This window comes from Meriones unguiculatus, chromosome X (genome assembly GCF_030254825.1).
Source record: "Meriones unguiculatus strain TT.TT164.6M chromosome X, Bangor_MerUng_6.1, whole genome shotgun sequence".
Classification (NCBI taxonomy): Eukaryota; Metazoa; Chordata; class Mammalia; order Rodentia; family Muridae; genus Meriones; species Meriones unguiculatus.
The window spans coordinates 38,048,484-38,073,966 of NC_083369.1; the positions used below are offsets into that span (position 1 = coordinate 38,048,484).

Sequence of the window (25,483 nt, forward strand, 5' to 3'; positions counted from 1 at the left end):
GTTGGGTCTGCTTAGTACTGGCATGGGAAGACTCCATGACCTTTATATTTGTGAGCCCTCCTCTTTCTAAGAGAGGAGACAATAAAAAGAAAAGCACCAACACCATAAATTTCAGAGACAAGACACAACCCAACTGGAAGAGCAAGACAGAACTTTGAAATGATTGACTGACTGCCTTTGTTTCTCTTCCCTATGCAATCCACTGGCTGAAAATGAGATGGAAGACAGATCTCTAGTATACTAATCCACTGTCTTTTAGGATGGCTGGCTCTCTAAACAATATACAGCTTAAAGTTTTCACTTCTTGGGCTTGAGAGATGGCTCGGTGGTTAAGAGTGCTTGCTGCTTTTGCACAGAACCAGAGTTCAGTTCCCAGCCTCTACATTGGGCACCTCATAACCACTTGTAAGTCCATAGCCAGAGGTTGTAAATCACTTTTCTGATCTCTGTGAGAACCTGCACACATGTGCATATACATACCAGCACATGAGTACATGCATGTGCGCATAATCACACACAAATAAATCAAAATGTAGAAATATTTTTAAAAAACCAATAAAATAATGCCTGTATTCCTAGTACTTGGGGAAGGAGAGGCAGTGGATCTCTGAGAGTTTGAGGCCAGCCTGGTCTACAAAGCCTGGTCTAGGATAGCCAAGACTACACAGAGAAACTCTGTCTCAAAAAAAAAAAAAAATAAAAGAATTAATAAAGTAAAATAAACTGAATATAGTAGTACTTGCCTGATATCTCAGCACATGGGAGGTGAAGGCAGGTCTAGTGAGTTCAAGGCTCTCTATAGAGTCTCTCTATAGCAAGCTGCAGACTAGTCACAGTTAAATAGTGATACCCAGTCTCAATAAAATAAAATCATCTAGACGTGGTGGTGGTGAATGCTTTTGATCCCAGCACATGGAAAGCTAAGGCAGGCTGACATCTGTGAGTTCAAAACTAGCTTGGTCTACATAGGGAGTTCTAGGCAAGCCAGGTTACACAGTGAAAACCTGTCTCAAAAAAAAAAAAAGGAAGAAAAAAGAAAAAAAGAAAAGAAACCATAAAATTGTGGAAACAGCAGGTAGACAGGGGAAATTTGTTACAGTCTACAGTCCTTAGACATTATCTAGTAACATTCCTTGGCTTTTGGATTGATGGAAACACCCTGCCTATGAATCCTTTTCTTTGGAAACTTCAGTTCCCACGACTAACAAGCCACCATTTATGGCCAAGAACCTTGCAGACATGATCTGCTCAGATACAGACATTTCAGAGTGAAGCAAATTGAGGCTGGGAGACACTAAACCAACCTAACTAAATCTCACAGCTATCTCTTTACTGGAAGAATGATCAAGACTTATTACAGAAACTGCCTTTGGAATAGCGTAAAACCTCTATAAAAATGCAGGTTATAGGGCTGTTGAGGTAGCTTAGCAGTGAAGAGCACTTGCTGTCTTTCCAGAGGACCCTTTGGTTCCTAGCATCCACACTGGGCAGTTCATACCTACCCATAAGTCCAGTTTCAGGGGATTTGACTTCATATTCTGGCCACCCCAAGCACTCTTATACACATGTCATACATTCTTATAGACACGGACACATAAATAAAATCTTTAAAATTTTAATGTAGTTTGGAATGTTTGTCTGTTGTTCATTCTTCTTCCTGGAGAGTGCCTCTCTCTGCAATGGTCTCTTTAGTCATTGCCCACTCTGATCCTTGAGATTGCCTCAGTTCACTTCATAATAAGCTCCACTTATCTTCCGTACTACGTTCTGTGTGCCTCAGATGATTTTTTCTCCCTATGGAGCTCACATGGACCAGGAAACTAAGAAGAAACAAATGAAGATTCCAGTAACATCTTTGTGTGTCTCCATCCAGTTATGATTGGATCTGTTTTATCTTTATCATGCTATCAAAGCGAGCTGTACTCATCACCTTGGAAAGGAGAGTCTTCAAAGGAAAGACCCACAAACTGAAAACCTTTGGAAAAGCCATCACACAGGTGGCCTTAGATACCTGTTTAAACAAGCAGTTAAGTAAAAGTGTTTTTTTCTGTTCCTCCCTCATTAAAAAACAGGTTTTTGATTCTATGCAGTCTTTTGTTTCTGAGTTATTTTATTTTATTTGTGTGTGTGCATGGGTATGTGTTTTGGTACTGAAGAGCTTAAATTAGCCTGACTATAACTCCATTTTGAAATAAAGATCTTGACTGGGAACTGAATTCAGGTACCAGGAAATATCACAGAATGTACACCTGGCAGAAAACAAAGTTAACTCTCCTAGCAACAGCCTCCAGGAAATATAACAGAATAAATGCTTCATAGAAAATAGAGACAAACTCCCTGGCAATAATCAATGGGAATCGGTTGAGAATCAGGTGGGAAATTTCTCCCCAATATTTCAGATATGGTTTAGAAAAATAGCCATTGTGATTATATGCCTTAGCCATTGTGATTGTGACCTCAGAAAAGGTCACCCCGCCCTGCTAAACTTCACCCAATTCTGTAACGCCAAGGCTTGTGCCCCCCTGCTTGCTGCCATGGAAACCCCCTGCTCACAGAATTTCCCTTTAAAAATCCTGCTCACTCAGAGCTCAGGGTCCCACTTCTCTACTGCTGTGTCAATGAGACTTGGGTCCCAAATTTGATTGCTCTTGCAATAAAGCTCTCTTGCAATTGCATTGAGTCGTCTCCTGGTGGTCTCTGAGGGTCCTGTGAACCTGGCATTACAGTACACACATGCAACCATGTGCTTACAGAGGAGATCATAGGACAATTAATGAGAGTTGGTTCTCTTCTTTCACCCTGTAGCTCCCAGTGATTTAACTCAGGTCATCAGGCTTAACAATAAGTATAAGTATCTTTACCTGGGCCATCTTGCTGGTCCTGTTTCTACTTGTTGTTGTTGTTGTTGTTGAGACAGGTTTTCTCTGTGTAGCCTTGGCTGTCCTGGACTTGCTTTGTAGGCCAGACTGGCCTCAAACTCACAGAGATCTGCCTTCCTCTGCCTCCTGAAGTTTTGAAATTACAGGTGTGTGCCACCATACCTGGCTACTGTTTCTACTTTTTTATACTCAGGATTAAAACTTTAGATCAGGCTGGGTTTGGTGATGCTCGCTTCAATCCCTAAACTTGAGAGACAGAAGCAGTCAGAATTCTATGTATGTAAGACTAACATGGTCTATCTAGTAAGTCCCAGACTCGTCAGGACTAAATAAGAGCCTGCCTTAAAAAACAAACAAATAAAAACAAAACAACAAAAATCTTCCAGATCACCATTCTAATTTACTTATGTTATGGTATTGCTGGATCTGAAGTGTTTTTCCCTGTCATTTCACCATCAGATAGTCCAGTAGTCTAACTCTAACTATTTGGTTCCCCTTGATCATCCTCTTGCCAGAAAGCCAGCAAGAATAGAGACTCTAGTCTAGTGGTTCTCAACCTTGCTAATGCTGTGACCCTTTAATACAGTTCCTCATGTTGTGGTGACCCCAGACATAAAATCATTTTCATTGCTACTTCATAACTATAATTTTGTTATTGTTATGTATCACAATGTATATATCTGGTATGCAGGAAGTCTGATATGTGACCCGTGTGAAAGAGTCATTCAATCCCAAAGGGGTTGAGAATCCCTTCTATGTCTCATTTCAGGCATGAGTGGCCAAATCAACTAAGTGCCCAGCGCCTAAGTGATTTTAGGGCCTTAGTTCTTAAAGAGGGGCTGCTGGCTAGGCAGTCAGATAGTAACAGCCTTGAAAGTCCCTTAACATGGACCTTTCTCTCATAATCAGTATTTTATAAAACCAGGAAATGAAAGTTCAGGACTGATTACTGGTCAAAACAACAGGGGCTGCAGAGATGGTTCAGCAGTTAAAGAGAGCATCCTGTCCTTGCAGAGGATTTGAGTTCAGTTCCCAGCACCCACATCAGTTGGCTTTCAACTGCCCTATAACTCTAACTTCAGGGGGATCTGACATCTCTGGCTTCCCTGTAGGCCCCAGCATTCACATACATACATGCAGGTATGCACAGACACCACACTCACACATACCTACACATAGAAAGAGAGGGAATTAAAAATTTATAACAAAGATATTTTTTTTCTTAAGGATGGGACCTGAGGGGCAGGTCAAATGTCCCAGCACTTTCCACTTTCCCCCAAGGGCGACAACCTGAGTTGATTTCCGGGAACCCACACGGCCAAAGGAGACAGCCAACTTCTTAAAGTTGTTATTTGCCCTCCATATCCTGTGCCTACTCTCATGCACTATGCACAATGTGCACGCAAATAAGTGGAATTTGAAAAAGAATAGGATCTGAGTCATATTTCCTGCTGTGTGGTGACATGGCATTCTAAAATGTCTAGAGAGTCACAAAATCACTATTTAAGCTGGGGTTCCCTAGTGAGAAAAATAGACAGATACTGTTGTTCCTCCTCTAATCCAAATGGGCCTGTCAATCACTGGGGCAGGAAAACACTCCTCAGGGAAGCTGTCTGTTTTAGAAATTTTGGAAACACAATGTAAAGCCTGCCTAAAAATGTAAGCCAGCACGAGAGTCCCTCTGGAAGTGGTCCTCTTCCACCCCTTGAGAATGTGTCTTCCTCTGTAATGGTCTGTTTGGCTATTGTCCACTCTTTATCCTTGAGACTGCCATACCTTACCTTGTAATAAATTCTACCTATGGTCTGCACTAAAGAGAAAGGATGAGGAGCAGCTGAGATGGCTCAGCAGTTAAAGGCACTTACCACACAAACCTGGCAATTAGAACTTAGTTCCCAGAGCTCCAAGGTGAAGAGTGAACCAGCTCTATAAAAACTGTCTTCTGACCTTTACACATATGTGGTACGCATGCTCCCCATAGTGACACACATGATAAAGATAGATATTTTACAGAGATAAAGAATGCCTTTGCATTTTTTTGCAGGACAACCCCCTCATATACACACCTCTGAGTGTTGTTAAAATCAAAAGAGCAAGGATTTCTGGGACAATTGTGACCCCTCCCATGCAGAGTCATCTTCCCATAGTCTTTTATTCTGTTCTGTGTCTTTCCTAATTTTACCAAGTGGAAGGTATGACTGACCACCTTCTCTCCCTTATCCTCTCTATTTGGTGCTGCTGTGCTGTTTGAGAAAACACCTCTGAGCTGGAGAACTGGGGGGCCCAGAAAAGAACAAGCCTCAAGTCTGCCTCTGACCACAAGCAGATGGAGTATTCCATTTTGCCTAACCTCGGTTAACAAAAGGCTGCTGAGAAGTTCTAGAGGTAGAATGGCTTTGCATTGAGTGCCATACCTGCCTCCCACTAGCTTCCAGCTCCTGTTTGAAGCAGCTGTCACTCCTTGTACTGGTGCCAGTTCTTTTCTTCATTCTTGACCTTATTCCTACCTGTTTTCCCCTGCTTTACTTTGGGCTCTTCATATCCCTTTCTCCTCTTCCCCAACTTTCTCCCTTGCTGGTTTCCTCACCTCCTTATGTCCAGGATATGGTTGTCAGCCTCCCACTCCTTATTGCTCTAATAAATAAATAAATAAATAAACACCCAAATGGTCCTATAACAGCTTTACTAACAGTGCAGATGACTCTCAGCTTTCCAGACTGCCTACCTGGATGGATGTATAAATCATGAAATAACTCTTACACAGGTGTGAAGAGAATGTGGATTGTAGGTGGAATTTATATTGTATACTGACTGGGACATTTGCTGAGTCCACCAGAAGATGCAGTCCCGTTCATACGTATCCATTCACTGAGCAAGCAATGCCATTCTCTAATGCAGTGCACCATATATTATTGCTTTAAAAAGATACAGAGGTCAGACTACATCTCTAGCCTTTCAAAAGGGCAGCTGCTGGCTCAGTGGCAGGCATGTGGAGCTGTACGTCCATGAAAAGTGGTATCTCGCTATCCTGGGAGTCATTTGCGGGGTAGAATTGTTAGATTTGGCAATAAAAAAATACAGGCTACACACAGATTTGTGCCTTATGTTTATCTGTTAATGCTACAAAAGGAAATGTGCGTTAAGTTTTATTATAGCCTGAAAAAGGTAAAGGAAGGCTAAATGGTAGAAAAGAGTGAAGCAGGAGTGTAGCCTTGACTGTGGATAAACTATATTACATTGTCTCTTGGAATTTTACTTGCTCTTTATGCCAAGAATCATATCCAAGTTGCCTTGAGAAATAGAGGAGTAGACAGTACCCAAATAAGTGCTTTGACTTTCTGTTGCTGCTTCTGTAAGTAGGCTTGCTGGTTTTTAAAAATCAAGTTATGTTAAGGGGTTGGAGAGATGGCCCAATAATTAAGAGCAATGGCTGCTCTTCCAGAGGACCCAGGTTTGATTCCTAGCACCCATATGGTGGCCCACAACCATCTGCAAATCCAGTCCTAGGGGATTCAACACCCTCTTCTGGCCTCTGCCAGCATTGCATGCATGCTGTGTATAGACATACAGGCAAGCAGAACATCATACATATGCAATAAAAATAAAGCTTAATTAAAAAAATCAAAACTGGGAAAAATAAAATTTCTCCAAGAGGTTTGTAACCACCCAGCCCTCTAATCAGAAAAAAATGCCAACAAGTGATGCTGTACTGTCAATAAAAATTATATAAGATAAAGGATTGGGGTCCCATTACTTGAAGCACTAGCTCAAGCTGGTTCATTGACTAATAATAAAGCTGAGTTCTCTATCTCTCCAAGTACAATTTGGGAGTCTCCTTTAGTAAGAGTCACACCACTGTAAGGGGTTATAAAGTTGCTCATTATGACCAAAAAACATAGTGTTATACTGGCTGAAGTTAGTCCACATGCATCAAACTACGGAGAAGTGAGGGGAGAGGGGCTCCAGGTCAGCTAGGGATACATGGTAAGGAGATTGATGACGGTATTTAAGTAAAAGTGTTTAAAAAATGGATATTAGGAGCAGGCTTTTGTTGGCTCTCTTCCTGAAACTTTTTTTTTTTTTTTTAAGGAGGGACAACAGTAGAGTCTGACCAGTTGAGATAGAATGAGCAAAAGCTTTTGGATGATGATTATAGGAGAGTAGAAAAACAAACAAACAAACAAACAAACACAGTGCGAAATCCAAGATGCATTTGGGGCTTGGGAAGTAGCGCCATGGCAGAGCACTTGTCTAGCATGTAAGAGGCCCTGGGTTCAATCTCCAGCACCATCAAAACAGAACCAAAAACCAAAGAAGTGCTTAATAATTAAATCAATGGGACTTGGCAAATGATTAAATGAGGTCAAGAGAGCCTGAATCTTAGGTCTGGCTTGAATATCTGGGAAGGTGGGATTGCTATCAACGGAGTTAAAAAAAAAAAAGTTGCCTGGCTCGGTGACACATGCTTGTAATCCATGATGAACTGGCATACATTGCTCTGGAGACATAGAAATAGTCCAGCTTTTATTTTTTTAAATATTTTTTTTATTAGAAACAATATACTAAGCCAGGTGCAGTGGCACATGCCTGTAATCCCAGCATTCTGGGAGCCAGAAGCAGGCAGATCTCTGTGAGTTCGAGGCCAGCCTGGTCTACAAAGTGAGTCCAGGACAGCCAAAGCTACGCAGAAAAAACCTGTCTCAGAAAAAACAAACAAACAAACAAAGGTTCAGGTGGGCAATGCCTGGGTTCACTTTAGAACAAAGTGTTGGCGGCACTAAATGGCATTTGTTATGTGGGGACGGTAAATAGTTTGCTATATGATTCTGAGGTTCAGTGGAAATAGTAGGCTGAAGGTGGAGTACTGGGGAAGTATTAAAATCAAAAGGTAGATGAGATCCTCAGAGAGAGGAAACAAGAAAAAACCTAGGGAGGAGCCCCAAGAAGAAAGTGAGAGAATTTTAAAGAACCAACAGGGGGGTTATCGCAGAAAGGAGATGGGGTTTTTCTAGGAGGAGAGAGCAATCAACCATATCAAATGCAGTAAGAAAGCTCTGATTACACAAAAGCTGGTAAGTGGCCTTCAATATTTAGAGTGTAGCTCCCAGATAGAACTGGAGGTTCCTGGGTTCCATTCCCAGCACCAAAGGGAAAAGGAAAGTAGCCATTGATTTGGGCAACAGTCATTGTGACCCTAAGAAAGCTCATTCAACCACCACTCCCATTTATTCAACAATAAACTTTCTGCTAGCCTTTATCCTAAGCACACATTCTGTCAGAGCTCATCAGAGGTATTCTTACATCTCACTCCTGCAGAGCTCAGCTATTCATTCCGACTATGCCACATCTCATTTGGAAATTACAGGCCACATGTGGATGCTCCCTGCATTCATTGCTTGGGGATCCTTCCTCTTTGCCAGGGTCACCTCAACATCAGACAAAACTAGTGCAACTCTGTTTTGCAGAAGTGTCTGTAGGAGATCACAAGAGTTAACTAGGTTACCTAGTTGTGGTTTTCATTTCCCAGAGGTGAGGATTATCAATTTTTCTTGTCTCCTGGTAGGGCCGAGGATTGTGGCATAATGCTGAATTTTTTGTTAAAAGGTTCTACTGTTGCTTTTGCAATGTAACCATTGGCCTTTTCATCTCTATTTTCTAATGATCTTGAGAGAGAAATTCATACAATAAGGAGGGAGAATGGTTAATGCTGCAAATCTTCAAGAAAGTGGAAGGGGCTGGGACACAAATCCCAATGAGGAGAATGAGCATCCACAAACAGGATCTCTCCTCTCTGATCCTCAAGAAATGGATAGTGTGCCTTGAGACAACTTTGGAAATAATGAGAAGCAGCATTGACTTAATGGTTTCCATTTTCTCTAACTATAGTGCTTAAGCATCAGTCCACTGGAGTCAGTAGAGAAAATTCAAGGAGACTGTGGAGTTGTGTAGAAAACAACAAAACTTCCATTTATTTTCACTTTCACTAATAGATATAGATCATGTCTTTTTAGATAATGTGAATAACAAACTACAGTAATATTAGTTCTTGTGGTTTTTATCACCAATAGAAATCAGATTTTAGCAGACATAGCGGCACACACCTTTAATCTCAACCTTCTGTAGGCAGAAGCAAGTGGGTTTCTATGAGTCTGAATCCATTCTAGTCTACATAATAAGTTCCAAGGCTGCATAGTGAAACCCTGAAAAAACACAGGAAGTGTGTGTAAGAGACAGAGAGAGAGAAAGAGAGAGAGAGAGAGAGAGAGAGAGAGCGAGAGAGAGAGAGAGAGAGAAGGAGAAGGAGAAGGAGGAGGAGGAGGAGGAGAAGAAGAAGAAGAAGAAGAAGAAGAAGAAGAAGAAGAAGAAGAAGAAGAAGAAGAAGAAGAAGAAGAAGAAGATTTAAAAAGTTGTAAACGTAGCCAGGCCTGGAGGTGTACACCTGTAATCCCAGCACTCAGGGAGGCAGAGATAGGTGGATCTCTGTGACTTGGAGGCCAGCCTGGTCTACAAAGTGAGTCCAGGACAGCCAAGGCTACACAGAGAAACCCTGTCTTAAACAAACAAAGACAAAAATGTGTATGTGAGGTATGGTTCTGTGTGTAATGTGTGTGTGTGTGTGTGTGTATGTGTGTGTTGTGTGAGAGGGTGTGCATACCCATGTGAAGACTGGAGAAGGAAGTCAAGTCTCTTCCTCTATCACTCTTCACCTATTCCTTTGAGAAACAGTCTCTCAGTGAACCCAGAGCTTGCCATTTTTTGGTTAGGCTGGTGGCCAGCAACTCTCTAGTATCTCCCCTGCTAGTGCTGAGGTTACTGGCACAAGTGGGTATACCTGAGTTTTTATGTGGGTCCTAATGTTGTCATAGCAAACACTCTGACCTACTGAGCTATATATATCCTCATCTCAGAAAACAGATGTTTTCAGCACAATATGGTATTTCATATCTCTTCTCTCATCTAACTACTAATCAGACCTGACCCTGCTCAGCTTCCATGATCTGATGAGATTTGGCACAGTCAAAGGGATATGGCCATACATGCATATGTCTTCTCAAAATCATATTATCAATGCAAAATTTTGGTAATCGCTAGTGTTAGTGCTGTTGGTAGAGCTTGCTCCCCTTCACATGCTGAGAATCATTGTGTGCAGGGCTTTGTGCATGTCTGGAACCATTTGTGAAAGATTTAAAGATCAGATTAAAAAATGTATGTGTGTGTGTGAGAGAGACAGACACACACACACACGCACACACACACACAGATGTATGTATTTGTATGTGTGTGTGGGGGGTGGGGTGGGTGTGTATACCCATATGGAGACCAAAGAAGGATCTACATCCCCTGCCCATCCTTTTCATTTTATGTACTAATAAAGAAGTACATACATTACTATTTTGCAGTTATGGGTTGTTATTTTGGTAAATGTATTTCAATTTAATTGATTTTTTCATAATCTTACTTGTCTTAGAGAATGCATTTATTTTCTTCTGAGAAGGATTTCTCTAGAATTTGCCAGGTTGCCAGAGGTGTTCATAGCATAGAGAGAACTAAGAAACACTGCTCTGAAGAAAAATAGTAACAAACTCTATATAACTCTCCCTACAGGCTAAGAGGTCTTTGAAAGCCCCCCCTTTTTTTTTCATACACAGTTTTTTTAAGGGAGGGGGAATGCAGGCTGATCTCAAAGTCATCATGTAGCCAAGGATGGCTTTGAACTTTCAGTCCTCCTCCTTTAGATTCCTGAGTAGCTGGGATTACAGATGTACACCATTGTTCCCAGCTATAAGTAATTTTTGTTACAGTTATAGAATATTCTGACAAAAATCTTGTGTAATATTTATTGCTAGGCAATAAACCTCCCATGTTCACTTATTTATTTATTACTCAGAGTTGACAAAATTAATCCATCTTTATTTTAGCACCTCTCCCATTTGTTTCACACATGGCAAGCTATGTTCTTGGCACTGGCTTATTAATAGGTAAATGAACAGAAGATCCTGAGGCTTAACTTCCAGAAGGAGATGAATTATACAAATAAAGCCCAGTTTACAAATAAGGCCCTGAATACAAAGCATCATGAGTCTTTGGGAACAGTTTTGCAATGCTCAAAGTTCTGAACCTGGGTTGCATTCCATATTTTAGAGCCCGATTTATAAGTGACAAAGTATTATTTCTTCTTTCACAGAGTGTGAATTTCATATTATTCGTTTTCGAGCCCCTACCACATTAGATGTTTTAATGCTTTAACTACCATGCCTTAGGCCTTTCTTAGAAGTTGTGTAGCATAAAATATATGGCATATAAAAAGTTAGATAATATAGAATATGCTTTCCCTCAGAGTATGGTGGTGTACACCTGTAATTCCACCATTTGGGAGGTGGAAGTAAGAGGTCAGGAGTTTAATGTCATCCTCAGCTACATAGTGAGTTGGGGACTAGCTTAGGCTACACAGTCTCAAATTGAGAGAGAGAGAGAGAGAGAGAGAGAGAGAGAGAGAGAGAGAGAGAAAGAGAGAGAGAGAGAGAGAAAGAGAGAGAGAGAAGAGGTTGGTGCTGGAGAGATGGTTCAGTGGCTAAGCATACTTACTTTTCTTAAAGACCACCCAGAGATCCTAGTACATACATGGTGCCTCATGAACACTTGTGCTTCCAGTTCCAGGGGATCTGATTTCTTCTTCTGGCCTCTGAGGGCTCCCATGGGAATGTGGTGTATATAAACTCATGCAAACAAATACACATACAATTACAAATTTAATTAATTAACTAATTTTTTTGAGACAGGGTTTCTCTGTGTAGCTTTTGTTGTCCTGAAACTTGATCTATAGTATATCATGCTGGCCTTGAACTCACAGACCCACCTGCGTTTGCCTCTGAATGCTGGGATTAAAGGTGTGCACCATCACGGCCCAGCTTAATTAATTAATTTTAAAAGTTGCGTCTGTGGGCTCATACCTATAATCACAGTATTCAGCAGTCTTACGTAGGAGGATTGAAGAAGATTACTGCAGGACAGCCTGAACTACAGTAAAACACTTCTCTTTCTAAAGGAAATAGATCTCTAAATATGATGTAGAGAACTCAAATATGCAGTGGTGATGTGACTATACTGAATGGTCAGAAAGGGCCCTTCTAGGAGGTACTATTTTAGCTTAATTCTGTATGCAAAAAAAAAAAAAAAATTCAACCAAGCAGGAACAGGTAAAATGCAAAAATAAAGCCTACAGAACGGGGAAATATTTTTGCCAACTCTATATCTGACAGAGGGCTAATTTCCATTATCAAACCAGATATCCAGTTTTAAAAATGGGATACAAATCTAAATAGAGAATTTTCAATACAGAAATCTCAAATGGCCAAGAAGCGCTTGAAGAAATGTTCAGAATCTTTAGCCATCATGGAAATGCAAATCAAAAGGATTCTCAGATTCCATCTTACACCTGTCAGAATGGATAAGATAAAAAACTCAAGTGATTTGTAATTATAATTATATTTGTAATTATGCTGGCAAAGAATGAGGAGCAAGGGGAACACTCCTATACTTCTGGTGAGAGGGCAAATTTGTACAACCACTTTGGAAATCACTCTGGAGGTTTTTCAGAGACCCAACTTTACCACTCCTGGGCATATCCCCAAAAGATGTTCCATCCCATCACAAAGACACTTGCTCAACTATGTTCATAGTGTCTTTATTCCTAATAGCCAGAAACTAGAAACAACCTAGATGTCCCTCAACTGAAGAATGGATAATGTGGTAAATGTAGACAATGGAAAACTACTCAGCTATTAAAAACAAGGAAAACATGAAATTTGCTAGAAAAAGGTCATCCTGAGCAAAGTAACCCAGAACCAGCAAGACAAACATGGTATGTACTCACTTATACATGGATATTAGTATTAAAGTAAAGGATAACCATACTACAATCCACAGACCCAGAGAGGCTAAGCAATAAGGAGGTCTCAAGGGAAGATGCATGGATCTTTGTGGGAAGGAGAAATAGATATTTTGGGTGGACAGAGGGATAGGAACAGGAGGGGTTAGGTGAGGAGAGGATGGAGGGAGAGAGTACTGGGAGAGACAGCTGGAATTGGGGGAGCAATTCAGGGGCAAGGTAGAAACCTGGTGCAATGGAAACTCCCAGGAATAGATTAGGGTGATCCCAGATAAGACTCCCAGTAATGGGAGATACAGAACCTGAACTGGCCATCTCCTACAACCAGGCAAGACTTCTGGCGGAGGGTTTGGAACACCAACCCAGTTACAAAACCTTTGACCAACAATCTGTCCTACCTGCACGAGATGCTGGGGTAAAGGTGGCACAGAAATTGCGGGATTGGCTAACCGATGACTAGTTGATCTTTAGACCCGTGCCATTAAAGGGAGTCCACCCCTGACACTGACTGGAAGGCCAGAAACCAGAGTCCGGATGACCTAGAGACCTAGAATAGAACCAAACACAAGTGGCAAAAAAAGTCAATGAAATGATGCCTAATGATATTCTGCTATACTTATTGATTGGTGCCTAACCCAGTTGTCATCAGAGAGGCTTTATCCAGCAACTGATGGAAACAGATGCAGAGATCCACAGCCAAACATTAGGTGGAGTTTGGGAAATCCTGTTGAAAAGGGGAAGGAAAGATTATAGGAGCCAGAGGGTTCAAGTATATCACAAGAAAACCCACAGAACAAAAAATCTGGACTCACAGGGGTTCACTGAGACTGAACCAACAATCAGGGAGGCTGCATGGGTCTAACCTAGGTCCTCTGTATATATTTTATAGTTGTGTAGGATGGTGTTCTTATGAGACTCTTAACAGAGTGAGTGGGAACTGTTTCTGAAACTTTTTCCTGCTTTTGGGACCCTTGTCCTCCTATTTGGTTGCCTTGTCTAGTCTTAATATGAGGAGAGTTGCTTAATCTTATTGCAACTTGATATGTTATGTTTGGTTGATATCCCTGGAAGGCCTGCTCTTTTTCTGAAGGGAAATGGAGGAGGAATGGATGGGGTGGAGGAAGTGGGGTGGGGGTGGAGGCAGAGAGGGAAAACTTCTGTTGGAATGTAATATATAAGAAAATAAATTAATAAAAAATACAAAAATGAACACAAAAGAGGACACTGTAGCTTAAGTAAATATATTAGGTCAGTGAAGAATGCTCCCTTTTTTTTTCTTTTAGAATGCAGTCCTCCTAGCAGAACTGCCCCCCTTCCTTTTCTTTTTGAGACAGTGTCTCACCGTGTAGCCTACTCCTACTCATAGTCAATTAGCTATGTTGACCACAATGGCCTCAGATTTCCTACATTTATCCTGTTTCTGCCTCTGGAATGCTAACTGATCTCTGTCTGACTCCCAGAACCCACATGATGGAAAGAGAAAAACAACCCTACAGATGCCCTTCCTCTACCCAGTACACACACACACACACACACACACACACACACCACAGAGAGACAGACAGAGAAACAGAGAGAGAGAGAGGGAGATTAAAAAGTAAAGATTGTGAATTTGGTGCTAAATGGTTTGATAAATTAGTGGAAATCTATATAGGTGTACTGGCTATGAACAACCAGGAGTCCTTGAGAGAAGTGTTCCCTGACAGGCAAGTGGATGGGACAATACTTAACATAGAAAGAACATAATGCAGTTAAAGGCAGAAAGTGTAGGCTGAGAGTTGTGGGCACGAAGACTGTGGGTTGAGGAAAAATATGGATGGAAGACAGGTTAGATGTCCAGCCTCAAGATCCTGAGACATTGCAGAAAGCTATTCTAGAATGACCAGAGACCTGAGTTTTTAAACATCAGGGCTCAGTTTCTGAAGGGACTAAGCTTCTATCTCTGCCCTGTCTTCCGCTTGTGGAGCTGGCTGTTTGCCAAATGGTCAGCTAGAGAATGGGAGGAGGGGATGGTGAAACTGTGCAGGTACCACTAGGCTTCTTCTACAAAGGAAATGCTCCTTAACCTGGAACCTTGACTTTTCCCGGGCACAGCAGGCCACGCCTCTATCCCCTCCCCCCAACCCGCTGAGCCGTAGCGGCTCTCCGCTCTCAAGACTGTTGTCCCACCCAGTAGGCGGCTCTGTATCGGCCAATCAGCGAGCGCATGTGCAAAAGGCACTAAAACGCCCTCTTCCGGTGGCAAGACTGTTGCAAGATGGCTGCGGCGTGTCGGAGCGTGAAGGTAGACCGCTGTGTGCCTCTAACGTTTGTTTTTATGCAGGCCAGAACTGCGCGGGCAGGAACTAGAGAGGAGGGATCGGTGCCTGGAGAAGAGGGTCCTGCTTATTTGTGCCTGGTTTTGTAGCGGTTGGGTTTTGGGCTCAAAAGGTGACCATCAGTGTTCAACTGTGTATGAGTCACAAGAAAAACCATGCCTAGGATGAGACACGACCCCCCCCCCCCCTCAGGTTTCATCAGTGAAGAGAGCAAGCGTTTAGGGCACTGACCGTCTCCACGTCTTTGCAGAATTGTAGAACTGGCAAATGAAAGGGTGGAGGGTGCTCTGGACAGTGGCAGTTCACTTTGTCCCTCTTCACAGGGCCTGGTAGCAGTAATAACTGGAGGAACCTCGGGCCTTGGCCTGGCCACAGCCGAAAGACTGGTGGGACAAGGGGCCAGAGCTGTTCTTCTGGACCTACCTAACACAGGGGGTGAAGCCCAAGCCAAGAAGTTAGGAGACAGCTGCATGTTTGCCCCAGCGAACGTGAGTCCTGATTCTCCCAGAGTGTGCTTGAGGAAACTTCGGGGGTGGGGGAGGCTTCCTCCCTTAAGAACAGTGTGTCTGGGGTTAGTCAGATGGCTTAGTGGATAAAGGTGCTTGATGCTGTCCATATCAACCTGAGTTTGATCCCCAGGCCAACATGATATGAGGAAAGAGCTAACTAACCTCCACACATGAAAACATGCTTGCACACACATACAAATACATGTAACAGTGGTAAATCCATCTCCTTTTATCTTTTGACCTGCATCCTTGAGCAGTGTGTGAGCACCTGCAATAAGAATGCTAAAGCTGGGGCTCAACATAATGGGAATGAGGATTGGACACACTGGAATTTTCTGGAGAAAATTTGTACAAGTTGGAATGCATATCTTGCTCAGTGATTTTACATTTAAAGAATTGAAAAACTTGAACTCAGCAGGTAGGGATTTTCAAAAAGCTAGTTCATGCTCCTGTAATTCTCAAAACAGGATTGTATTGGAATACAGCTCAATAGTACAATTCTTTCCTAGCTAGTGTGTATGTGTGTGTGTGTGTGTGTGTTTTGGTGGGGGGGCATAGGCTTAATCATCAGTACTTTCAAAAGAGAAAAAACAAAACAGGGTTGTATAGTACCCTAATCTATATCAACTAAGAATAACCAGGGTAATGTGAATCGAGTACATACTTGAAAATGTTTTGCAATACTTTTTTATAGTACTTACCATTTTCCCTTTCACCCGATTGGTCACCTGTTTTTATCACAACTCTTTCTTGGCCTCCCTTTTGTTCACACAGATCTGTTCCCACCTAAGAACTGGGCCTTCTCTCCTTTCAAAGTTTAGGGGAGTGTGTATGCTAGGAAATGAATAACTTTCCTTCATTTCTTCCTTTCAAGGTGACCTCTGAGAAGGAAGTACAAGCAGCTTTGACGCTAACAAAAGAAAAGTTTGGCCGTGTAGATGTGGCTGTCAACTGCGCAGGTATTGCTGTGGCCAATAAGACATACAACCAAAAGAAGAAACAGGTCCATAGCTTGGAGGACTTCCAGCGGGTTCTCAATGTAAGGCCTTGGCAGATTTCAAGGGATAGGAATAAGGGTTGTGTGTGGCTGTGGGTACTCCCAAAGCTTATAAAGAATCAAAAGGCAGCCTCTGCCTTAGATCCTACATCCTGGTTCCATCCATCCTCCAGGTGAATCTCGTTGGCACTTTCAATGTGATCCGCCTAGTTGCTAGTGAGATGGTCCAAAATGACCCAGATGAGGGAGGCCAACGTGGAGTTATCATTAACACTGCCAGTGTGGCTGCCTTTGAAGGCCAGGTATGTGGACATAGCAAAGCTCTTAGCTTGAATGACTTTTGGGGCTCTCCCACATATGATCTCCACTCTGAGTTTTTTCCAGGTTGGACAAGCTGCATACTCTGCATCCAAAGGGGGCATAGTGGGCATGACACTCCCCATTGCTCGTGATCTGGCTCCCGTTGGCATCCGTGTGATGACAATTGCTCCAGGTAGACATTTCTCTTCTCTTTTGCCATACCTAGAATTGGGTGGGATCTATAGGCAGATCAGAGAAGGGATCCGCTACATAAACATAGCAAGCTTAGCATCAAAGTGAGGAAGAACCAAGGAGCTATGAAAATAAGAACAAACCTTTGATTCTGGTGCTCTTGTCTAGGTTTGTTTGCCACCCCACTGCTTACCACCCTTCCAGAGAAAGTGCGCAACTTCTTGGCCACCCAGGTACCCTTTCCCAGCCGACTAGGTGACCCCACTGAATACGCTCATCTGGTACAGACCATAATCGAGAACCCGTTCTTGAATGGAGAGGTCATCCGGCTGGATGGGGCCATTCGAATGCAGCCTTAAAGGGTGAAGGCAGGAAAAACATTGGCTCCTTTCCAGCTTGAAGGAAATCTAGCAGCCATTTTGTAACTCTGTTCCAGTCACCCTCTGTGCCTAATAAATTCTCAAACTTACAGGTTGTGAGCACTCTTGTGTGCTAGGGGAACTAACATGGGGAGGAAAGTGAAGGCTTTGAGGTGGGATACATAAGCACCCCAGTGTGCAGTGGGAAAGGTGGTATCTCACACTTTTTGTATACTGTCACAACACATCGTTCATTGCAGTGAATAACTTTTATTACCTTGGGTAGAAAGGTTTGGGCTTAGTTCCCTCCTGATCGGGAGAGACTAGAGTGGGGATATGTAGCATTTTCTTTCTGACTGCCAGCAACTTGTGAAACTGACAGGTGAGGATGGATGTGACCATCCTGAGTTCAGCGGCTGCTGTTGTTGAACTGTAGGTAATAATGGTTGGAAGGTTGATTGGTGTAGATGAGTGAATTCAGATAATTTTGCCTGTAAAAATTGAAAGGCCTCAGGTGGTATGTTTTTCTTCTCCCTGGTCTTTGTCATTCCTCCCCACCCTAACCCTGCCCGCCTTCCCCATTGCTATACTTTAGAACTCACCGGGCTTGCTGTTCCTTAGCTAACTCCTGGTTGAAGGAGCCTAGCCCCCTTCGAAATTCCGCACACAATTCCTTCTCCTGTTGTTCCAGCTCCAGTGCTGCTTCAGCCAAGCGTTTGGTTTGTTTTCCCCACTCAGCTTCCAAGGACTTTTCGGCTTGGCGTTGTTCCTTTTTCTCCTGCCTTTGTGCTTCTTGGGTTTTCCTGATGGCAGCTCGCTGCTCTGCAGTCATGCCCTTCCAGCAATAGGGCAGGACCCGGTGCGGAGCCTGGGGGCGTTGGGCAGCTTGAGGATTCTCAGTCAGTAGATCACTGGTGATTTGTTTCTTGATCTCCCTGAGGTTGGCCACCTGTTGCTGCTGCTGTTCACGGCGCTGCTGCAGGGCCTGCTTGGCTGCCTGGTAGGACCCCCAAATGGAAGCAAATGTAAGTCTTAGGAAACTCACTTGAAAGAGTAGGGAAAATACAGCCCTACTCATCTCAGAGAGAAGGGAGAAACATAACATGGATTTTTTTTTTTTTTAATGAACCTAAGGCAGTGATAGAGGGGGTGAGAATGGCCAGGGAATTTCTCTGCACTTAGGAAGGCCTTCTTAGTTTGAGAGGTCGGGGATAAATGGTCAATACCTGTTCTTAGGTCAACCTGTATCTGGAGGTAGGGAGAGAGGTGACTTACACTTTCATAGGATCTTAGGTGGAAGGGGAGTCCTTGGATAGATGAGAATGCTTGTGCTGGTTTGAAATGGGGTGTAAGGAGGAAGATGTGGCTAAAGTTCCCCAGGACATTGTTCAGGAACTACACTGGATGGTTCAGAGCATACCTGGGCTTTGTTGGCATTGGCCATAGCAGTCCTTATAGCTGCTCGACAGGACTCTTCCAGCCTGGCCATTTCAGCAGCTCGTGTGTCCACAGCAAGGCGCAGCTGGTTACTAAGCAGAACTACATGGAGAAATACAGCCAGGACACTATATTTCCCTGTACTAGTCTCCATTCACTCACTAGCTATTTGTTTGACATACTTCGTATTTGTGTATGTATATATTTGAGTGGCAAAGTTCCAGTGATATGGAAGGGGTCAAGGGTAGCTAAAGCACAACAGCTTGGGTGACAGTGTAGCTCTGCTACCTTTGAGCAGTGTGGTTTTAAGTAAATAATTTCATTTCTCTAAGCCTCAGTCTTAAGGTTATTTGTTGGGTTCAAAAGGTACCACAGGGGGCTGGAGAGATGGCTCAGAGGTTAAGAGCACTGTCTGTTCTTCCAGAGGTCCTGAGTTCAATTCCCAGCATCCACATGGTGGCTCACAACCATCTATACTGGAATCTGATGCCCTCTTCTGTCATGCAAATGATCTACAGATAGAGCACACTCATATGCAAAATAAATAAATAAATAAATAATTAAAAAAAAAGGTACCACAGAATCAGATCCCGTCTCAAAGAACTCCCTGCCTAGTCCAATGTGGTGGTGTATGTCTATAATTCCAGCTCTAGGGAGATGGAGGTAAGTTCAAAGTCAGTCTGTATTCCATGAGACCCAGTCGCAACACCTACCACCAGAAAAACAAAAACAAAAAAACAAACTTCCCTCTCTGGTGGGAGAGACAGATCAAATAGATAATTAGACTATAACCTGCTGAGACCAAAGGCAGAGATGTATATAAGCACAGTAACAGTTTCAGATGCTGAAGAAATGGCTCAGTGGTAGGAGTATGTGCTTAGAATATATGAAGCCTTGGGTTCTAGCCATAGTACCAAAACAATGACTACTACTACTACTGTAAAAGTCGAAGTACAGAGATTAAGGGAAAAATGGCATGTCAGCCGTGGCCACATCATAAGCAAAGCTACTAATTTTTTTCCTCCAATCAAGCCATACACTGGCCTCACTGTTAGGCCACGTCAGACACTGGTGGTTGGAAGGTGAAGTGTGAGTAGAAAGACATGGTTCTTGCCCTGGAAAGATTTTCTCTAGTGTAAAAGGAAGATGTGGCCACAAACTGTCATAGTAATAGTTGCTATTCTATGTGATGTGGATTATAGTCTCTATTTTAAGGATGAAGAAACTGAGCTCCTGAATACTGTGTTCAGGAGGCTGAGGTGAGTTCAAGCCTCGCCTGGGCTGCATGTACATAGCAAGAAAGAAAACAGAAAGAAAAACAGTTAACCTAAAGCAGAAAGTTAAGTAGAACTGTAAAATGCTTCCCCCAGGTAAATGCCAAGAAATCATGAATAATGGCTTCAGTATCTGTTGCTGAAGGAAGTCAGGGCTTGTATAGACTAACCTTTCTGCTTTAGCTGTGTGGGTAAACTACCTCCTCACGCAGTGTTGTCTCCAGATCAGATGAAGTCCCTACTATGCTATTTACCTGCTCGTGCCTCCTCTTCTCTGGCTGCCTGTTGCTCCCGTAGCTGTTTTTCCAGGTTGTATCTGAGCTGTTCCTGCTGTATTCTTAAGCATGAGGCCCTCTCCAGGGCCTCTCCAGAAAAGTACTGCATGTTGGCTGGGCCAAAATATGTTTCATTTTCAAAATAAGGGACTGGAACCTCCGGGCGTTGGTTTGGGTCCCAGAAGTCAAATTCATGTCCATTCTTAAATTGCTGCCTTTGCTCCCGAAAATCCTGTACTTTCTTGGACAATCGGTATGCTCGCTCTGCCTCTTCCTTTTCTATCATCTGTGCTACCAGATCATACTGAGCATGCTTGGTACCTAGGAGGGATTGACAAGACATAAAGACACCCAGAACAGAGCCCAGTCAACCTCTGTCCCTACGCCTCTGCTCCCAAGGTCTTCTGGTTTGTCTTATCACCCCTCAGAGATTTAGGCTCTATTCAGAGGCAGATCTGCCCAACTTCAGCCCATTCTCGATGGTTTATACCTTTGTTTTGCCCCAGCCTTGAGTGTTTACCATAAGCCACATCTTTGCTTCGCTCTGTTGCCTCCCGGAGCTTTCGTTCCTCCACCTGGTAGTTCAGGGCTTCCACATCCACCTGAACTTCAAAGAAAGGAGCTAAATCAGAGTGGGGTCTCAGCATCATACATTGAGTATGCCAACAGACACTGTTTAGAAATGATTCCCTTACAAAGTCCTCCTATAGCTCTTCAGGACATACTGGGTAAAGCTCTAACCCCTGAGAAAAGCTTGTAAACACCTCTGGTCTAGCAGTTTCTTCTTCCTATTATCTCTGTGTCTCCTTTTCCTGCCCCCTCTCACATTAATTTTAGGAACTGTACTTCAAGCTTTTTGCTCGTCTTAAACTCACAGCCTTTGCTCCAACTGTTGCCTCCCCATGAAACAGACTTTCCTTCCTTTACCCAAGCTTCACTTTACCCTTTAAGACTTGTTCAGGAAGGTTCAACCCCCCCCCCCCCAAATCTAGAACCACAATGTATTGACAATGGCCACCTTGTATTGACTGGCTACATTGTACTGCCTTTCTAGTGTTGCCTCCACTGTGAGCTATTCCAGGGGAGAAGATAGGCCTTGGCTATCATTGTATTCCCCACAGTTCAACATAGTTCTTAGTACATAGCAAGTCCGAAGGACATTCTTGCAACTGAGATCTCAGTCAGACCTCCAAACTTCAGTTTGCTTGTGGTCAGGTAGTATGCTCTGATTTTTCAAAGTTGACATCTCAATGCTTTTTTTTTTTTTTTTTTTTTGGTCTCACTTCACAGAGGAGGATAACGTAGGTTATGTGTCATAATGCCATATACATATTAGCAAACCTGGCTTTGAACGCAAGTATGGTGTCTTCTCTAGGTCCTTTCTCTACCCATGCACTCAGCAATCCTTTTTTGTTTGTTTCTTAAAGCTATCAGTGTTTTCTCTTTCATTATAATTCATTTAAAACATTTCAAAATAGTATGAAAGGGCATATAGTTTGAGGAAGAATAAACATCCCTTCAGCCTCTATTCCTCAGCTTGGTTCTGTGAAGGTTTTATAGCCAACATGGTTTGGTAAGATGGTTCAGTGGTTCAGGCCTGAAAACAGCTTGACACCAGAGAGCCACATGGTGGAAAGGAGTTGTCTTTTGACCTCCACATTCACACTGTAGCATGCATGCACTGTGGTACCACATGACCCTCCTAAATAAATAAAAATACATAAAATATTGTCAGCTTGATAGCATCTAGAATCACTTAGGATTGAAACCTCTGGACATGTCTACTTTAAGTGGGAAAACCTCCCCTAACTGTGGGCAGTGCCATACCATGAACTAGGGTCTTGGACTGAATAAAAAAGAGAAAGTGAACTGAATTCTGTTTGCTAATTGAGTGCAAAGTGACCAGCCACCTCCTATTATTCCTCTCCAATAATGGACTATATGCTCAAACTGAGCCAAAAGAAAAAGAAACGAAACCCTTCCTTCCTTGTGTTTGTTAGATATTTTGTCTATTAACAAGAAAAGTAACCAATATAACAATATCATATTTAGCCTTGCAGAAATACCTTAGGTTTATGTGATATCAAATATGTTTTATACCCACATTGATTCTCAAGAATCAGAGTAAGAGCTAACCAGAGAAGACCCAGCTGTCTCTTCACAATTCCATCTCTCTTCAGAAGCCCTGCCCAGGCATATGAGCTTTAGTTCCCTAGCCCCTTCCTTTCCAGTCCTACAGCCTGCTTGAATCCAGAAGGGTTATAATGCACTGCCACATTCCTTTCTAGGCATAATGGGGAAGCAACCCAGTCTTGTAAAGTGATTTCCATTACCCACTCACCCCCATGACTCGGTTCCGCACATTGAAGAATCGACGTTGTCGTTCCCTTTCTCGATTTCTTCTAGCCTCAATGGCTGCCATTTCCTTGGAATCTGCCGAGAGGTCTAACTTATACATCTGGAGCAATAAGAAGTGGAATGGCTCATTTATGCTGACTGTCCTTTGCTATACCATACCTTCAGTTCTTTCTCCCTTATAACATGTCACTAGCTATGATCCAGATTACTTTGTGATATTTCATATCTGTATCTTCAATCTGCTGTCTCTACACCAAGTCAAGCTTCAGTCTAATGTCAGGCAATGTTTCCAGAATCTTTGATGGCCTCTGTTACTCCAGTGTTAATCCTCTTTGCCCTGACTACCATGGGGATCTTTCTAAAAGCAAGTCTGACCATTGCACTCCTGAGGTTAAAGCCTTTGCAAGCAGAGAAAAACAGACTGCAGAATGCTCAACCCTAAATGGGACCTCTTTTTCACACCCCCTCCTCCGAAGGCTCAAGTGATCATTGCAGAAGAAGGATGGAAAGACTTGTCAGAGGTGGTGGATGAATACAGGGGAAATAGTATCTTCCGGACATAGCAGGGGCAGCTACACATAAGAACTCACAGAGATTTTGACAGTAGGCACAAACTTGTGAAAGCTCAAGCCAGACCATGCAGCATGCAGAGACGAAAGCAGGGAACACAAAGTCCTACCTGTAGTGAAAGCTGTTAGCAACTGATAGCTGTTGGGAGGGGAGAGTCAGTTTTCTTTACGAGTATAGAGCCCCCTTTTTTATTTTTGTTTTTCATGACAGGATTTCTCTGTGTAGCCTGTTGTCCAGGCTGACCTCGAATTTGGAGATCTGTCTGCCTCTGCTTCCTGATTGCTGGGATTAAAGGTGTGTGCCACTATGCTCTGGAAGTTCACTCTTGAGTTGACCATGTTCTAGCAGAAGGCCACAAATCAAATAATATATTGTCAGCACAAATTGGACTTGATGGGTGGAAAAAAAGAGCACATAAAGTTGGATGGGAAGGGAAAGGGCTAAATCTGGGAAGGGTTGGGGGAGGTGAATATGATCAAAACACAATGTACAAAATTCTCAACTAATAAAATAAAAAAAGTCTTTGTAAGCAGATTTACAGCAAATGTCTTCCTAGTGTTTAAAAGCTAAGGTCCAACTCCCTTACAACTCAAAAGGTCAGGGTAGGATGACCATGAGTTAGAGGCCAGTCTAAGCTACATAGTAAGACTGTAATCTAAAACAAGGAAACTTTAAAAAATGTTATTCATAGATTCTTATGGATACAGTATATAACTTACAGAGAGAACCATCATAGATTTTGCCTTGTGGGGAGTAGTTTGAAAAGAGACAAGACACTTCAATGGGACCAATTATTTCTCTATGTTGAGGTTTTATATATACACACACACACATATGTATATATATAACAGGATTTCACTGTGTCACTCAGGCTCGCTTGAAGTTGTAATACTTTACCAGTCTTTCACATACTAAGCTTTCAACTATAATGACTTTGAGTTGGTTCATTGCTTTCTCAGGCTTCCAAACTTACATATGGGAGATTTTATATATATATAAAATGTGTCAATAATTTCACCATGACAAAAGTTATTAGTTATAGCTTATAAGAGTTGGAGTACGTAAAGAGACCAGTGTGCCTGGAGCATTGTTACCAAGGGAGACAGTGGCATGAGACAAATTGAAAAGGTGTGTAGGGACTGGCTCTTAAAAGCCTGTGGTAATGGGCCTGGGAGTGTGGCTCAGTTGATAAGGTGCTTGTCTAACATGAAGCCCTGGGTACAATCCATAGCACCACCTAAACCTGAACTGAGTACTGCATGCCTATAATCTCAGCACTTGGCGGAAGCAGGAAGGTCAGAAGTTCAAGGTCCTCTTCAACTACAGAGTAAGAACCAGTCTTACTGGTCATGGGCTGGTGAGATGGCTCAATGGGTAAAAGAATTTGTCAATAAACCTGACAATCTCTGTTTGATACCTGGACCCACATGGTAGAAAGAGAACCAACTCCTACAAGTTGTCCTCTGATCTCCACATGTGTATGCTCATGTTCCCCTCCCCTCTAAATAAAATGCAATAAAAAGTTTGTTTATAAACTGGCTCCACAAAAAACCCAAGTATGAGTTTACATCTCAGTGTAGTAAGAAGCTAGTAGAGGATTTCAAGCAGGTGAGACAAGAGAAATAATGAGACTTATATTTGCAACCTCCTTCCACCATTTATGTGTCAAAACTGTGCTTCCCAAGATATGGTGGAACATGGGCCAATTATCTTACTAGATAATAAGTAATAAAATAAAGGGATTTTTTTGTTTTTGCTTTTTTTGAGACTGCATTTCTCTGTGTAGCCTTGGCTGTCCTGGACTCACTTTGTAGACCAGGCTGGCCTCAAATTTAGAGATCTGCCTGCCTCTGCCTCTCAGAGTACTGGGATTACAGGTGTGTCCCACCACACTTAGCTATAATGGGAAAAAATTTTAAACAGTCCTGTTTAAAATCTATTTTTATTTTATGTACACGTGTTTTGCATGCATGTGTGTCAGCGAGAAGGTGTCAGATCTCAGGGTTACAGACAGTTGTGAGCTGTCATTTTAGGTGTTGGGAATTGAACCTGTGTCTTTTGGAGGAGCAATCAGTGCCCTTAACCACTGAGCCATCTCTCCAGCCTACCAAAGAGGAAATTTTATT

The 25,483-nt window shown here is 42.6% G+C and overlaps 2 protein-coding genes across 4 annotated transcripts in view; one reads left to right on the forward strand and one right to left on the reverse strand.

Moving 5' to 3' along the window:
• The first annotated feature begins 14,945 nt into the window (after positions 1 to 14,945).
• Positions 14,946 to 17,553, forward strand: Hsd17b10 (hydroxysteroid 17-beta dehydrogenase 10). The gene is made up of 6 exons (XM_021627597.2): positions 14,946 to 15,052; positions 15,410 to 15,574; positions 16,470 to 16,634; positions 16,766 to 16,894; positions 16,977 to 17,085; positions 17,253 to 17,553. Exons 1-6 carry the CDS (start codon positions 15,026 to 15,028, stop codon positions 17,441 to 17,443), a joined length of 786 nt encoding a protein of 261 aa, XP_021483272.1. The 5' UTR covers positions 14,946 to 15,025; the 3' UTR covers positions 17,444 to 17,553.
• A 44-nt stretch (positions 17,554 to 17,597) lies between these two features.
• The window catches only part of Ribc1 (RIB43A domain with coiled-coils 1), a 30,910-nt gene continuing 23,024 nt past the window's right edge, over positions 17,598 to 25,483 (reverse strand). For 2 of the 3 annotated variants that reach the window (XM_060375254.1, XM_021627600.2), the window contains 6 exons: positions 22,771 to 22,887; positions 20,950 to 21,031; positions 20,409 to 20,750; positions 18,864 to 18,982; positions 18,046 to 18,440; positions 17,598 to 17,934 (listed from right to left, as the gene is read on the reverse strand). In XM_060375254.1, the coding sequence (XP_060231237.1) occupies positions 17,853 to 17,934; positions 18,046 to 18,440; positions 18,864 to 18,982; positions 20,409 to 20,750; positions 20,950 to 21,031; positions 22,771 to 22,887 (1,137 nt within the window). In that variant the 3' untranslated portion in view covers positions 17,598 to 17,852. Of the gene's footprint in view, positions 17,935 to 18,045; positions 18,441 to 18,863; positions 18,983 to 20,408; positions 20,751 to 20,949; positions 21,032 to 22,770; positions 22,888 to 23,466; positions 23,900 to 25,483 lie in introns of those variants that run through there. The other variant, XM_060375255.1, reaches the window with a different exon arrangement.